Raw genomic sequence first — 17,516 nt, 5'->3', positions numbered from 1 at the left:
TTCGGATCTCTTACGGACAAGGTGTGATCTATACAGAAAAATGGGTTGCACCTGAATACAAGGTGGGGCCAATATCTTTGTGGGTGGATTTGCTATAACTGTTGGGGAGGATTTTCACTAGTTTTGTAGGGAGTGGGAGCCAGAATGATAGGGCTGAGAATGGGCAGTTGGTATACAACTAGATGAAGTGTGTATTAGACTGTGAGGAAGGATAGGTAGATGATTACAGTCAGTGGGCTGGGTTGAAATGTGACACATGAGGCTGCTTAATAAGCTCTGATTCTATGGTATTACAGGAAAGATTCTAGCATGGAGAAAGTAGTGGCTGATCGGCAGGAGCAAAGAGTGGGAATAAAGAGAGACTTTTCTAGTTGGCTGCTGGTGACTAGTGGTGTTTCACAGTGGTCTGTGTTGGGACTGATTCTTTTTGCATGAAATGTCAGTGTCTTCAATGATGAGATTGATGGCTTTGTTGCAAAGTTTGCAGATGATATGAAGATAAGTGGAGGGACAGGTACTTGGAGGAAATAGGCTACAGACAGACTAGGAGAATGGACAAAGAAATGGCAGATGGAAAACAGTGTTGGGATGTGTATGGTCATGCACTTTTGTCGAAGAAATGAAAGGGTTGGCTATTTTCTAAATGGAGAGCAAATGCAAAAAACTGAGGCGCAGAAGGTCTCTGGAGTCCTTGTGCAGGATTCCCTGAAGGTTAATTTGCAGATTGAGTCTGTGGTGAGGAGGGTAAATGTGATGTTAGCATTCATGTCAAGAGGACTACAATATAGAAGCAAGGATGTAATGTTGAGACTTTATAAAGCAATGGTGAAGCCTCACTTGGAGTATTGTGAGTAGCTTTTGGCCTCAGTCTTTGAAAGGATGTGCTGAAACTGGAGAGGGTTCAAAGGAGGTTCACAAAAATGATTGCAGGATTGAGTGCCTTGTCATATGAAAAGCATTTGATTGCTCTGGGCCAGCTTTCGGTAGAATTCAGAATAAAAGGGATGACCTCATTGAAACCTATTGAATGGTGAAAGGACTTGATAGGGTGAATGTGGAGAATCTAAGATCAGAGGACACAGTCTCAGAATAGAGGGGCGTACTTTTAGAATGGAGATGAGGTATTTCTTTAGCCAGAGAGAGGTGAATGTGTGGAATTCTTTGCCACAGACAGCTGTAGAAGCCAAGACTTTATGTATATTTAAGGTAGAGGTTGATAGATTCTTGATTAGTCAGGGCGTGAAGGGAGATGAGATGGGGGCTGAGAGAAAAACTGGAACAGCCGTGTTGAAATGGCGAAGTACACTTGATGGGCCAAATGGCCTAATTCTGTTCCTATATCTTATGGTATTATGGTAACACGGCAAAATCAAAAAGGGTGATGAAGACATTGATATTTAAATATGTGCTGAATACAGTATAAGATGTATGATGTTGTATTACAATTAGAGATTGGCAGGTATGGTGTTGTGGCCATCATTGAGTTGTGGCTGAAAGATCATATTTGAGAGCTTGACCTGCAAGGATACACTTTGTTTTGAAAGGACGGCCAGGTAGGCAAAGGGGTTGGGGTGGCTCTGTTGGTTTAAAAAAAAGTGAAATCAAATCCTTAGAAAGAGGTGACAGGTGAAAAGATGTAGAATCTTTGTGTGTGGAGTTAAGAAGCTGCAAAGGTAAACAGACCCTGATGGAAGTTGTATACAGACCTTTGAACAGTAGCAAGGATATGGGCTACAAATTACAACAGAGATAGAAAACATTGCAATAGTCATGGGGAATTTCAATATGGAGGTAGATTCGGAAAATCAGGTTGGCGCTGGATCCCAAGACAGAATCTGTAGAATTCCTACAAGATGGCTTTTTTGAGCAACTGGTGGTGTAACAACTCTGGGGGAAAGGCAAATCTGTATTTGGTGTTGTGTAATGACCCAAATGTAATTAGAGAGCTTAAGGTAAAGGAACCACTAGGAAGCAGTGATTATAATATGATAGAATTCACCCTCTAGTTTGAGAGGGAGAAGATAAATTCAGATGTATTAGTATTATATGGAGTAAAGAGAATTATAAAAGCATTTTCTTAAGAAGGGAAGGGAAGACAGCAGAACAGCATTGTCTGTGAGTTTATGGGGGTATTTCGGAAGGCATGGGATAGATGCATCCCAAAGATGAAGATGCACCAGATGGACTACACCCCAGGGTTCTGAAGGAGATAGTTGAAGAGATTGTGGAGGCATTAGTAATCTTTCAAATATTCTGAAGGTCTGGAAAATTGCAAAAGTTGCCCCACCCTTCAAGAGGTAGAAGAAGGGAGAATTATACACTAGTTAGCCTGTCTTTAGGGGTGGGAAGATGTTGGAGTCCATTATTAAGGATGAGGTTTCAGGCTGCTTGGAGGAACATGATAAAATAGGCCAAAAGTCAGCATGGTTTTCTTGCCTGACAAATCTGTTGGAACTCTGAGGAAATAATAGGCAAGACAGACAAAGCTGTCCTCAAGAAGGATCTCGACCTGAAATGCTGACTGTTTATTTCCATAGATGCTGCCTCATCTGCTGAGTTCCTCCAGCTTTTTGTATGTGTTGCTTAAGCTAGACGAGGAGAGTTATTTACTTGGATTTTCAGAAGGCCTTTGACAAGGTACTGCACATGAGGCAGTTTAACAAGATAAGAGTCTATTGTATTACAGGAAGATGCTAGCATGGTTTGAAGATTGGCTGTCTGGCAGGAGGCAAAGAATGTAAATAAAGGGATCCTTTTCTGGTCGACTGGCAGTACCTAGTGGTGTTCCAGAGGGGTCGGTGTTGGGTCCACTTCTTTCCATGTTACATATGAATGATTTGCATGATAGAATTGATGGCTTTGTGAACAAATTTGCAGGGGATACGAAGATGGTGGAGTAGTGTTGAGGAAGCAGGAAGTCTTTGGAAGAACTTCGATTGAGAGAATGGACAAAAGAAGTGGCAGGTGGAATATAGTGTCGAGGTGTATAGTCATGCAGTTTGCTAGAAGGAATGTAGGCAGAAACTATTTTTGAAATGGAGAAAATTAAAAAGTTAGAGGTGCAAAGCAACTTGCAAGTCCTCATGCAGGATTCCCTAAAGGGTAAGTTGCTAGTTGAGTCAGTGGTAGGGAAGGGACATAAAATGTTAGCATTCATTTTGGGAGGATTATAAATCTAAAGCAAGGATGTAATGCTGAGACTTTATAAGGTATTGGTCAGACCACACCTAGAGTATTGTGAGCAGTTTTGGGCCTCTTATCTAAGATCAGTGGTGGAGTGGAGATGTGTCTGTACCAAAGGAGGTGTAAGGCACTTCTTCTTTCTGCTAGCCTGCAGATTACCCTTGGGCAAAGTGTGGCACTTGCTTAGCCTCCTGATCAGGGTTACATGTAACCAGGGGAGCAAGTAGTGGATGGTCGTATGAGCAACTGGTTCAAAGTACATTTATTATCAACTTTTGTATACATTATACAATGTTGAGATTCCTCTCCTAACAGGCAGCCATGTACCACAACTCCCATCCTTTAAAGACACTGCCCAGAAGAAGGCAATGGGAAATAACTTCTGTAGAAAATTTTGCTGAGAACAATCATGGTCATAATACCATGGTCACCTACATCATATGGCATGGCACACGATGATGAGAAGTGCTGGCATTAGAAAGCATCCAGAAAGGTTGTTCACGAGAATAATCCTGAGAATAAAAGGGATAACAGATGAAGAGCATTTGATGGCTCTGGGCCTGTACTCGCTGGGGTTTAGAAGAATTGGGGAGTGGGGGTGGTTTCATTGAAACTAATCAAATATTGAAAGGTCTTGTATAAAGTGGTTTTAGGGACAATTCCTATAGTGGGCAAGTCTAGGACCAGAAGGTACAACCCCAGACAAGAGGGACGTCCATTTAGAACAGAGATGAGGAGGAATTTCTTTAGCCAGAGAGTGGTGAATCTGTGGAATTTATTGCCAAGATGTTGAGTATATTTAAAGCGGGGTGTGATAGGTTCTTGATTAGTCGAAGCATCACAGGTTACACGGAGAAGGCAGGAGCTGAGAGGGATAATTAATCTAATCAGCCATGATGGCATGGTGGCACAGACTTTACGAATAGCCTACTCCTGCTTCCATGTCTTATGAAAAGAAAGCTGCTTTAATCACCTTGATTGAATATTAGCGGTACTTATGGAACTTAGTTTGAAAAGATATTCCAAGACTATTAATTGTCCACTTGACATAACCCTCCTTCACACAGAACCCACATGCAGGACCTGAAGGATGTAACCAACAATGTTCATTATGAAAACTACAGGAGCAGAAAGTTGGCTGCAGTTACATACAATGGCGTTGATAACAATAAGAACAAAGGACAGTTAACCAAGTAAGACACCTTTTATTCTCTTTATAGTTGTGCCTTCACTGAACTTGTTAACTTCTTTACAGAAACTGCAGGATTTATCTAACACATCTCGAGGAAATTCTTTCTGTTCATTGGTATACAAAATGGTGTCTTTAGTTAGCAGACATCTGGCAACCTTATGCAACTTCTGGCTCAAAATACTTTGTCTTTGTTCCATTCCCCTAGTGTATGGCTTCCCAAAAGTTTGGCTCTTCTCGTCAGTTACTGAGAAATATTTTCCTCAATAATAATTGTTGGCTTATTTTTTATGTATGAGTACCAATATAAGTTTCTTGTACTTCGGCCTTGCCTGTAAAGAGGGGCTTGCAATTCAAATTGTGTTATCTATCTGCATGTATTCAAGATGTGGAGTTACTTTTAAATGTAATACAGCAGTCTGAACAGACACATTGCTGCAGGATTAATGCACAGATTCATAATCTAAGGAAAACATTGGGGTAGCTATTTGTGTCACAAGTGTTTATCCATTTCACTGCATAGTCATCGCTGCCATTTACCTAAATTTGAGCAATTAACTGGACAGGCAAGTACTTGCAGTGGGCACTGCCATCTCAGCCGATCAGTCAGTGGACAAAAGCTCCTATGATAGTCATAGAGTGATGCAGCATAGGAATAGGTCCGATGGCCCTTTGAGTCTACACTGGCTGTCAAGCCCTTGTCCTAAACCTATAGTAATCATATTTTCTATCCTCCCCACATTCTTATTAACTATGTTGTTCCTACAAATTTTTATCCTGGCACAAAAGTCCTACTTCTGTGAAATACAACACTGCTTTTCCTGGTCAGAGAAGATGTCTACACTAGGATAAACTAATTTTCCACCTTGCGGTACTAAATTCCTCCTTACACTTCAGCAAAGGGAAGTTAAAACTCAATTTTCTGTCACTATCAGATTTGCTTACAGAGTACCTTTTATATCACACCATTCTAAAGTTGCTATAATTGAAATTAATTTAATCTTGCTAAGAATTTTAAATGGGAGCAAAGACCCCCATGATCAGCATTATGATGTCTCCGATGCTTGAAACACCCCAAGTCTCATGTGGTTTGAAGGTTTACATTTTGTGTTTGAGTTCTTGGACAAGTGCTTAATTAATATTTTGTGACTGGTCCACAATCTTAACTATTTTCTTGTTTATGAATGCTGTAAAGGAAATACACATTTTTAAAAACATGGAGTTTGAAGACAGTATTTCTAAATTTCTATGACCTTGTAAAACTATTAACAGATACAATAATTCAAGTACTCTTAATGTTTTCAATTTGGAGGTTGTTGTGGCTTTAAACTTTAAATTGAGTGTCACACTCAGAAGAAATACTGTCCTTTTAAAGCTGAAATAATTTTTCAAACTGATAAGTAACCAAAACTTGTCATAATTTGGAATGAAAAGTGTGAATAAAATAACCAAGCCGCAACCTTCTCAGATTCCCTGATGTACAAGGTGGTATGCTATAATTAAACTTCACAGCTCTTAAACTCTTGTCAACATCATAAGGTGTAATATTTTTTCTATCAAGCTTCATGCAGCAGACAATTAAGGCAATTTTGTAGTGGTGTAGTATTTGCCTATCATTTACTGTCTCAGTAGTTTTAGGGTTGAAAATTGCATTTCGAATTATGTTGTGCAGGACAGAATAGGTCAATAGCAGATACCTTGCACGTCACATGGAAAATCTGAGAATGTTACAGATATGAGTTATATTCTCCATTTACTTATTTGCAACATTGAATAAAATTGCATAAGGTCAGATTTTAAATGTTTTATTTCATCTTTATAACCTCTCCATGTAATATCTTGCTGTGTTTTCCTTATCCTAAGAGTCTGTGTATCTGTTTTTCTTTTTAGATTTGACACAGTTGAAGGCATGTAAGTGGTTGTTTAAATTACTTGAAACAACATTTTCAACATTGTCAGTAACAATTTGAATTTCAGTACCATTTCAGTACCATTGGACAAGAACATATAAATTTTCAAGCATTGGGTGGGACTTGTTGGTGTTAGCTCCTAATTAGATGGAAACTGCTTGTTCCAAAAATTTCCTCTGTCAAATCATATCTAATTAGCAGGGAAAGTTACTGAATTATTCAAATATTATGAAAATACAAAAATGTAGTATTGTATTTAAGGCTGAAGTGTTGAATTACCTAGAGGAGATTAAACATTTTTGGAGCAATCAGTTGTGCAACCTCTCTGCTGGTTAACTGTACTTCCAGACAAACCCATGGTAGGAAGGATGAGGAAGTTCTACTGAACACTTGTGTGTTACTGAGCTCTTGAACTGCTTTTTTTGCTTTCCTGTTGCTTCCTACAGTTCGACAAGCCCTTTTTGGGAATGGTGGCCAAACCAACAGTCTTGCTTTTGCTGTACCACCCTACTCTGAAAATTTTACTTTTATTTCCCTTTTGTGGAATGGAAACAGTGATATGCAAATGATTCTACAGTTTCTGCACGTGAAATGGAAATGACCAATCTGTGATTGTATTCTTCCAATGGTCATCTAGGAGAGAGAAAACCTCATGACTTTAGCCAAAGGACACAAGATAGTGTAACCCCAGTACTGGTCAACAGTAATACTAACCAAAACAACTTAATTTGTTTATTCCTGTCACCTCTGTTCTATTTTTGTACCCATGTCCTTCCATCAGGATGTGTTTGGGACTTTGTCTTCGGATACTGCTGACTGGTGTTGCATTCCCTTTTTCCTCTGTCTTCATCAGGTTTGACGGATGGGCTGCTGAGGGTGATATGATTTTGGTTTTCTGGTTGTTAACTTTGCAAACTCTGAGGGAAAACCTCATGACTGAGTTTTAAAGTGAATAGTTACTTTGACCTCGATCTTAATAAACAGATTAAGAGTTTTTCTTGAGCAGCACACGAAATGCTGGAGGAACTCAGCAAGTCAAGCAGGGAAATAAACTTTCGAGATGTTTCAGGTCGAGATCCTTCATCTGAAATGGAAAAGAAGGGGGCAGAAGCCAGAATAAGATGGTGGGGGGTGTGAGTGGAGTACAAGTTAGCAAGTGATAGATGAGACCAGGTGAGGGGGGGAATGAAATAAGAAGCTGGGAAGGAAGGGAACCAGAGGGAGGTGTTGGGATGAGAGGGTAACCAGAATGGGGGATGGAAAAAGAAGGAGCAAGGATGAGGAAATTACTGGAAGTTAGAAAAATCAGTGTTCCTGCTACTAGGTTGGAGGCTACCCAGACAGAATATGGTGTTTCATGTCTAGCCAAGTTGAGAGCTCATTGTTATGCAAAACATTTCCTCTCTCCTCCCATTCTGACCAAATCAAAATAGATACCAGTCATGTACAAAAAAAGTGCTAGAACTTAGTGCATCAAGTAGCATCTGTGGAGGCAGAAGAGTCAACCTTTCAGCTTGAGAGCCGGCATCAGACTGAGGGGGAGCAGGAAAGATCACTAGGATATAGATTAGTAGTGTAAAGGAGCTGTGTGTTAGGTTGCACCAGATGGGGAGTGTCTGGGAGGGATGAATAAGAGAACCATGTGGACTGGTGAGTGTGTGTGGGTGGAGAGCACAGGAATTGGGTTATCTTTTTCATCTTTTGTTCACCTTTCCCACCTGCCTATCCCCCATCTGGTTCTATCTGCACAAAATCTCCTCCATCTGTGTTCATGTTTTGCTTATCAACCTCTATACCATAACAAACCCCCACCCATTCCTGGCCTCCTGTTCCACTGATGTTTCCTGGCAGTCTTGATTGTAAGATCAGTCCTGATGTAGGATCTCAATCTGAAATGTTGACTTGCACCTTTCAGCCTTCACAGATGCTGTTCAACCCGCCAAGTTCTTCCAGCATTTCTGTGTTCTTGACTCCAATTTCTGCAGTTTTGTGTGTCTTCATATGCATTTAGTGTAATATTTTGTGTTGTACTCTAATAAATTTCAGTGGGAATGCTGATTGAAATTAAGAACTTATCTGATTTTCCACCTATTAACTACTCCTTTTTTTCCCTTTCTGCATTTTGGGGACAGTTTAACTGCAAGTCTGTACCAGATTGATTCTACCACCCTCCCTCTGTCTCCAAGTGCTTGATAAAAGTTTGTAATAACTGGAAGTTGTGCCAGTCCTATGAAGAAAAGCTACTTCATGTACTAAATAAGCCCCAGAAACTTGTGTGCCTATTTATTTGTTCACTATGGACAAGGTTTTCCCGTGCTTCATTCTGATTTAGAGGGGAGACGTGTGTTTTCTCCAGAGGTTTGCAATTCCTGTGAGTTTGGTGTGAAGTCTGAGGACAGTTGTGTCCATTGAAGGGGTGGCCTGATGCACCAAACCTTTTTCCGATTTTGGTTTCTTCTTAAACTATGAAATCTCATCTCCAGAAACTCATTTGGCTTTCAGATTGTGTTTACATTGTGAGCTAACAGATTCTGGTTACTGGTTACAGAAGCCCTCTAGCCCAGATGGAGGAAGAACGGAGAGAACACGTGGCGAAGATGAAGAAGATGGAAATGGAAATGGAGCAAGTCTTTGAAATGAAAGTCAAAGAGAAAATACAGAAGCTGAAAGATTCTGAGGCAGAGGTAACAGCACTTAAGAATACTGTGATTAGCAACGTGTCTGGATTTCAGAATGATGTTTTTGTATTGATTTGCCAAGGGATGAACATGTAAGGTTTCTCGACCACTGAATTATTTTGCCCATTGGAATATGTACTGAAACTGTGAGCTTGTTGGCACATAATTAAAATGTAATTTTCTGTGGCTGCTGTTGACCAGTATTTATTGATCACCCCTACTGCCCTAGAAAGGTGCCCTTTGCTTCCTTGAAACACTAGTCAGTACAGTCTCCTATAGTAACTTGATACAATGGCATATTTGCTAAGCCTCTGGAGGGCAGTTAATGCAGCAAACAGAATGTTGCTTGGAATCTTAAACTTGGTGAAGTAGTGAATGGGACTTTTACCAATCTTGGTTTAAATTCCAGGCTTTTAGGTGACATTTGAGTTTGGAAGGCCATGTGAATTCAGTAAAATGTCAGAAGCTATGATATTAATATGTGGCAGGCTTGCTGGGCCTTCTAGTTATTGTCCTCAGTGCATAAAAAATAATCTCTGTACATCTTGCTGTTTGAGGTGAGAACATCTCAGTATCTGAAATACGTCAATAACCAGAGAAGTGATCTTTTAGGCAAGATTTGTAATTCAAGTCAATGCAGGATTGATGGCAAACAGTTTAAAAGATAATGGATTAGCAAAGCTACAGCTTTTGTTAGGTTTACTTGTTCTGTGACCTTTATTGTGAATAATTCGTTGCACTTATCAGTATCATTTACAGTTATTGGTATGTCCAACCAGCGACTTGTGTGTCAGAATCACGTTTAGTACCTCTTATTGGTATGATGAAAAGTTTGTTGCTTTGTAGCAGCAATCTATAAAATTGCTCTGGACTGCATTCATAAATAGTACAACAATAATAACAAGGTAGTGTTCATGGAACATTCAGGAATCTGATGGTGGAAGGGAAGAAGCTGTTTCAGGATCATTGAGTGTGGGTCTTTAAAATTTGCACCTCCTCCCCAATGGCACTACAAGAGGGCTTGTCCCAGATGATGAGGGCTCTTAGTGACGGATGCCACCTTCTTGAGGCATGGTCTCTTGACGTTTGTTGGGAAGGTTGCTCCCATGATGGAGCTGGCTGAATTTATAACCCTTTGCAGTTCCTTGCAAAAGCATGCATTGCAGCCTTCATAGCAGGTTGCAGTTTATAAAGCTGGTAACAACTTGTTAATTAGTGTGTTAAACATAATATTGTAATTGTTGCAGGTGGGGAATGGTGTAGGATGTCCTCATCTTCCCCATCAGCTTTGCCTGAGACTTCAAAGGGCCTTGTGCCTTGCTTCAGTCTGGGAAATGAAGGCTTGGTTTCCAGTGAATTGCCACTGACTATCAGGTGGGGCGAGGGAGCATTAATTTGTGTGCCTTGTCTTGTAGCTCCAGAGACGCCATGAACAAATGAAGAAAAATTTAGAAGCACAGCACAAAGAGCTTGAGGAGAAGCGCCGCCAATTTGAAGATGAGAAGCAGAACTGGGAGGCTCAGCAGCGCATCTTGGAGCAGCAAAAGCTGGATTCCACAAGGTACGCTCCCACTTCCAAGGCCCACTTGAGTTAGCTCCTTGGGCACCAACTCCTCCCTCTGTGCTCAGTCCACTGGTGTTTGCAGCATAGCAGTTCAGGGCACTAAATTCAGCCAATGAACAAAATAGATCTATTTATGCTGGAGCATGTCACTACTTACTTCAACCATTTCAGGAAGCCTAGTCTGAGCTATTCTTCATCTCCCACTAAACAACTGGTCTCTAAGAATCTGAACACTTAGCTCCCACATAAGTACTCTTGTCTGTTGGATGATTCAGTAATTTAAAAAGAATAATTATATCCTGGCCTCAGTTGCAAAGGACATGGCCTCAGTAACTGAAATCTCTTCAGTAACTAGTTTGCTATGAATGAATGCTATGAGCCTTTGCTGGACTATCATTTTTCTAGATGGGTACAGAGACTAGATAGCATCCTAGCTATTGTGTTTTGTGTCCCAACCACAAAATGCCAGTGCCTCAGTCAAAATTAGAGAAGCCATATTTACTGGAGCATACAAACTCAGTCAAATTCTCTGATGGAGATTTCCATTAACGAACGTCTGGTGGATGACTGTTTTCTGTAACATGACCCGACCTTGATCATCATTGTCCCGGTCCAGGCTCAGTAAATCCACTTGGTTTGATTGTTCAGGTGATCATGCATCAAAGAATAGCATGTCTGACCATTTTGTGATTACAATCTTGATGCTCCTATTAACACGTCATGTTGGGTTGCTATCATAATTACATTGGGGTTATTGACATAACAGGAAAAGAGGATTTGCCAGAAATACAGTTCCTTTGTATTTTTGCCCTTTGTTGCAATGAACACAGGAGCTAAGAGTCTCCCATCAGATTTGTTGCGCAGATCTCTAATGGCCATGAATAGAAGGAAGAAAAGGCCTTGAGTTGATTGTGGTTTTCAGCCTAAGTCTGGAGGGATTAATTGTGGAGCATAGACTACTGCCAGATTTGTGCATAGTAAATTCCCATGCACAGCACTGAAAATAATGGAGAAGTAGTGTTGGCCGAAGGAAATTAATAGCCTGGCATGTCTTTGGGATCCTCTACATCTATCTGAGTGGATTACTGTTTAATCTCTCATTGAAGTCAACAAAGACTTATGTACCCCTCCTCCAGTCTAGTTTACTTAATTTGGTGCTCTCGATGTGACCTCCTTTACATTGCTGAGAGCAGGCTTACACTGGATGACTTCTTGGCCATCTTCAGCTCCTGGTTGTTAACTATTTTCATTCCCGTCTCATTCTCTACAAGTGCAAACTAGAGGAACAGCAATTGCATTCCACATAGATATCTGTAACCCAATGACATGAAGATTTCAGGTAACCAGGTATTCTTTTCTCACTCCTTCTGATTGCCCCAGATTATCTCACATTCCCTTCTTTCCAGTCAGCCCAGACACATTTCCCAGTTTCTTTCCCACTTGGTTCCATTTCTCTGTTGTCCACTGCACTCCCCATCCTTGGCTTAGCTTGACCAACCTTCCTTCCTTATCAGATATCACATGTAGCACTTTGTAGTCTCCACTGTCACATTCCAGCCTCAGTCACCTTCCTCTTCATCTGATTCCATCTGCCTGTCAACATTCCCCCCCCCCCCCCCCCCGCCGCAACCTGGAACCAACTATCAGTTGCCGGCTCCTACCTCATCCGTCCCCTCAGCTCTTTTGACTGACTACAGTATGTCTGCTCTGCGTCTCAGTCCTGATGCATGGCCTGTTGAGTCTACGCCTTTCCATCACAGCTAATTTATTATCCTTCTCAATCTCATTCTACTGCCTTCTTCCCCATAACCTTTGACAACCTAAATAATCAAGAACCTATCAACCTGTGTTTTAAATATATCCAGTGAATTGGCCTGCACAGTTGTCTGTGGAAGTGAATTCCACAAATTCACCACGTTCTGGCGAAATAAATTTCTCCTCTGCTCTAAGTGGACATACCTTAATCCTGAGGATGTGCATCCTGGTCCCAGACTCACTCACTATAGGAAAAATCCTCTCCACATCCACTCTTTCTAGGCCTTTCAGTATTAGATGGGTTTCACTGAGGTCCCCTCCCCTCCATTCTTCTAAACTTTAGCTACTAAAAGTTCAGAAGTGCTCCTCATATGTTAACCCTTCCATTCCCAAGATCATTCTCGTGAATCTCCTCTGGACCCTCTCCAATGCCAGCATGCCCATTGTTAGATCAGGAAACTAAAACTGCTCACAGTACTATGTGTGGTCTGACCAATGCCTTATAAAGCCTCAGCATTACATACTTGATTTTGTATTCTAATCCTCCCAGAATAAATCCTAACATTGCACTTGCCTTCCTTACCAACAACTCAACCTGCAAATTAACATTTAAGGAATTCTGTATGCGGTCTCCCTTTGCTCCTCTGATTTTTGAATTTTTTTCCCCACTTAGAAAATAGCCCACGCATTTATTCCTTCTGCCAAAGTGTGTGACCATGCACTTCTCTACAGTATATTCCACCTATCACTTTGCCCATTCCCCAATCTGAGTCCTGCAAACACCCTGCTTCTTCAATATTACATATCCTTCCACATTTTTGTGTGTTGTCCACAGACTTGACCATGAAGCCATCAATTCCTTCATGCAAATTATTGACATATAAAGTGAAAAAAACCTGTCCCAACACTGAACATGCGGAACACCACTGGTCTCTGCGACAGCCAACCCAGGAAAGTCCCCCTTTATTCCCATTTTTTGCCTCCTGTCGGTCAGCTGATGCTCTAGTCATGCTGGTACCTTTCCTGTAATACTGTGGGCTCTTATCTTGCTAAGCAGCCTCATGTGTGGCACCTTGTCAAAAGCCTTCAGAAAATCCAAATAAACAATATCTGCTGACCATCCTTTGTCTATCTTACTTATTTCCTCAAAGGATTCCAACAGATTTGTCAGGCAAGGTTCCCCTTTACAGAAATAGAGAAATAGACCAAAGTCCCCAATGTTGACTTTGGTTTATTTTATCATATGCTTCTAAGTACTGTGAAACCTCATCCTTAATAATAGATTTCACCATCTTTTCAACCACTGAAGCCAAGCTAACTGGCCTATAATTTCCTTTCTTCTACCTCCCTCCTTTCTTAAAGAGTGGAGTGACATTTGCAAGTTTCAGTCCCTAGGAACCATTCCAGAATCTAGTGATTACTGAAAGATCATTACTAAAGCCTCCACAATCTCTTCAGCTACCTCATTCAGAACCCTTGGGTGTAGTCCATCTGGTCCAGATGATTTATCTACCTTCAGACCTTTCATCTCCCCAAGCATCTTCTCCTCCCTGGTAATAACAACACTTACTTATGTCCCCTGACTCACATTTCTGGCATTTTTCTAGTTGTCTTCCATAGTGAAGACTGATGCAAGATACTTACTCAGTTCCTCCACCATTTCTTTGTGCCACATTACTATCTCCACTCGTTTCTCTTTTACTCTATATCTGAAAAAAGCTTTATGAATTCTCTTTTATATTATTGGCTCTCTTACCTTCATGTTCCATCTTTTCTCTCTGCTTTTTTAGTTGCCTTCTGTTGATTTTTTAAAAGCTTCCCAATCCTCTACCTTTCCACAAATTTTTGCTATAATATATGCCCTCTTAGCATTTATGTTGTCTTTGACTTCACTTAGCCTCATCCTCTGTTTAGGATACTTCTTCTTTGGGATGTATTTTTCCTGTGCCTTCCAAATTTCCCTCAGAAACACCAGCCATTGTTCTGTCATCATCCCTTCTAGTGTCCTCTTCTAATCGACGTTGGCCAGCTTCTCTTTCAAACCTCTGTAATTCCCTTTCTTCCACTTTAATACTAATACATCTGATTTTAGCTTCTCACTCTCAAACTGCAGGGTGAATTCTGTCATTTTATGGTCATTGCCTCCTAAGGGTTAATTTGCTGTAATCTCCCTAATCTAACCTGGGGCATTACATAACACGAAACCCAGAATTGCCATTCCCCTAGAGGGCTCAACCATAAGCTGCTCTAAAAGGTCATCTTCTAAATCTACCTGAATATTGAAATCCCCATGATTATCGCAACATTGCCCTTTCATCCTGGCTACTGTTCAGAGGCCTGCATATAACTCCCAACAGGGTCCTTTTACTCTTGCAATTTCTTAACTCTACCCACTAGGATTCTACATCTTCTAATCCTATGTCACCTCTTTCTAAAGATTTGACTTTATTTTTACCAAAAGAGCCACCCTGCCCCTTCTGCCCCTCTTCCTGTCCTTTCAATGCAGTGTGTATTCTTGGATGTTAAGCTCCCAACTATGTTCCTCTTTCAGCCTTGATTCAGAGATGCCCACAACATTATACCTGCCAATCTCTACATACTCCTCAGGATTATTCACCTTATTCCATATACTGCGTGTGTTTAAATATAGTACCTCCAGACCTGTGTTCATCATGCTTTTAGATTTTGCCCCAAGTTACACTTCAGCTCATCCCACTGATGCCCTGTCACTTGCTCGTCCTTCCTCAGTCTCACTACACACTGCTCTTAGTTGTATACCAAATGTCCCATCCTCAGCCCTATCACCCTGGTTCCTACTTCCTTGCCAAATTAGTTTAAACCCTCTCCAACAGCTCTAGCAAACCTACCTGCGAGGATATTGGTTTCCCTTGGGTTGAGGTGTAACCTGTCCTTTCCATACAGATCACACCTTCCCTAGATGAGATCCCAATGATCCTAAAATCTGAAACCCTGCCCCTTGCTCCAATACAGTCATCTGCCAAATCATCCTGTTCCTGCTTTCACTGGCACGTGGCACAGGGAGCAGTCAAGAGCTTACTACCCTGGAGGTCCTGCTTTTCAATTTTCTACCTAACTCTATATTCTATCTTCAGTATCTCCTGCCTTTTACTACCTATGTTGTTGGCACCATTATGTACCATGACTTCCAGCTGTTCACCACCCTCCTTTAGAATGTCGTGGACCCTTTCTGAGACGTCCCTGAGCCTAGCACCTGAGAGGCAACATACTATCTCCACTAATTATGGAATCCCCTATCACTACGGCACTCCTATTTTCCCTTCTGAACTACAGTGCCAGTTTCAGAGACCCCCGGTCACTGTGGCTTCCCCCCCACCCCCTTCCCCAACAGTATCCAAAATAGTACACTTACTATTGAGGGGAACGGCTACAGGGGTATTCTTCTCTTGTTGTCTGTTTAATTTCCCTCTCCTGATAGTCCCCCAGATACTTGACTCCTGCAGCCTAGGAGCAGCTACCTCCCTGTAGCTCCTATCTGTCACCTTCTCATTTTCCTAAATGAGCCGAAGGTCATTGAGGTGCATCTGCGGTTCCTTAACACAGTCTTTAAGGAGCTGCAGCCCGAGGCATTTTGTACAGACGTAGTTGTCAGGCAGTCTGGTGGTTTCCCAGAGTTCCCACATCTCACACAAATGACGTAACACTACCTCTGGGCCCGTGGTCAGCACACTAGCTATGTACTAACAGAACAAGAAAACCTTGCTTGAAACTTCAGCCAGTGCTTGTTCGTGTCTGCTCTCACCAAGGCTGGACCGCTGCCCCATTTGCACAATAGCTGCTCAGCTTTTACCTCCCTTTTTTTATTGGCCTCACACTGATTGCAGCCCACTGAAAAGCAACCAAACCTCAGGCTGTGTCACCAACAAACAACCTTATGCGCTGGTTGGTTGCCCTGGCTGGCTCCTCTGCCACCTCCATGTATAGGAGAAGGTGTTTCCCTGCCTGCGCATTGTCACTGAATGTGTTCAGGTCTGCAACAGTCTGAAACCAGGTCAGGTACTTTGTTCTTGGACTTCAACAAGGCCGTCCTCTGACATTGTCCTTGGTTTGTTTGCTTGTGCCATCGGAGCATGCTGATCTTTGTGTTGTTTTCTTTCAAAGGACCTTGGAAAAGAACAAGAAGAAAGGGAAGATCTTTTAAACATTTGAAGGCCACCAATTATGTACTTGCCAATTTGCCAGCCCTGGACATAATTTTTTTGTTGAAAGGATTCAACTTTGCACCTATTATCTCTATAATGTTAATGTATTAGCATGTGAAATGGCCAACTTAATACTATGTACATTAATTTCTATTTGTAGTCTCTGGTATAGGAACTTAGACAAGTCTCACGTTACCTGGGGTGTATTGTATGTAGAGACACAACATCTGAATTTTTTTTAAAGAACCTGATGCCTCCCTTTTTATGCCAATTAATGTATTCCTGTTATGCAATCATGTTCTGGTGGTTTGTTTACAGAATATTGTCTGTTCTTCCACAGATGTAAGAACTTTGAAAGATGGTTAGAAGAAACAGTCTTATAATTTGTTGTAGTTATACTCTGTTTTAAGAACCAACACCAGTGTATCTGATGTGAATAGAGCAGAGATTGTCCAACTCATTCTGGTTCATGGCCAACATCTGTTCTTCCACCTTTCACTGTTCCTTCCCCAAAACATCCAGAAATATTTAAACTAACAGGCTCAGCCACTTATGTAATGTGTTGTCTTAGATTTTTCTGTTTTTATTCAATAATTAATGTCTCTAGTAAAACATTAACTTTTTGTAATTGCTTCATTTACTGTAACAATTAATTTAGATATTTCAGTTATTGCCCAGAAACGTTGGAAAACTTTCAAAAAAAGCATAGCTTTTGTATGTTAGGAAGTGGAGGAAGCGTGAAGAACTTGCATTCTCTTGCATTTTATTGTAATTGACTAAAGTGCTGCATTTCCTGTATGCTCTGGAGCTATTAAAGCACCTTCTCCAGTTATAAGGGCAGTCAAGCTTGCTTCTCCATGCTCAGTGGATTCATGGCCTCTGGGTGTTAGAGGAGGGGGTGGGAGGGGAGGGAGGGAGTCACATCTAGCTGTATACATGTTACCCATCTCTGTATTTCTGTTTGTATTGTACAGAGTCACATAATAAAATGATGTTGTGATGACGTCAGTGCTTCCTGCTGCAATGTGATGTTTTTGAGTAATGTAAACAGAAGGA

At 41.2% G+C, this 17,516-nt stretch overlaps 1 protein-coding gene across 1 annotated transcript in view; it reads left to right on the top strand.

Moving 5' to 3' along the window:
- LOC132396067 (septin-7) overlaps positions 1–17,046 on the top strand; it is a 122,439-nt gene extending 105,393 nt beyond the window's left edge. The window contains exons 9-13 of the mRNA XM_059973433.1: positions 4,251–4,376; positions 6,263–6,283; positions 8,831–8,966; positions 10,376–10,521; positions 16,420–17,046. Of these exons, the coding sequence (XP_059829416.1) occupies positions 4,251–4,376; positions 6,263–6,283; positions 8,831–8,966; positions 10,376–10,521; positions 16,420–16,459 (469 nt within the window). The 3' untranslated portion in view covers positions 16,460–17,046. The remainder of the gene's footprint in view (positions 1–4,250; positions 4,377–6,262; positions 6,284–8,830; positions 8,967–10,375; positions 10,522–16,419) is intronic.
- Positions 17,047–17,516: the final 470 nt, after the last annotated feature.

Source organism: Hypanus sabinus, chromosome 1 (assembly GCF_030144855.1).
Source record: "Hypanus sabinus isolate sHypSab1 chromosome 1, sHypSab1.hap1, whole genome shotgun sequence".
In the NCBI taxonomy this organism is placed as follows: domain Eukaryota; kingdom Metazoa; phylum Chordata; class Chondrichthyes; order Myliobatiformes; family Dasyatidae; genus Hypanus; species Hypanus sabinus.
The sequence above is the reverse complement of the archived record's forward strand: the minus strand, read 5'-3'. Positions and strand labels throughout refer to the sequence as shown.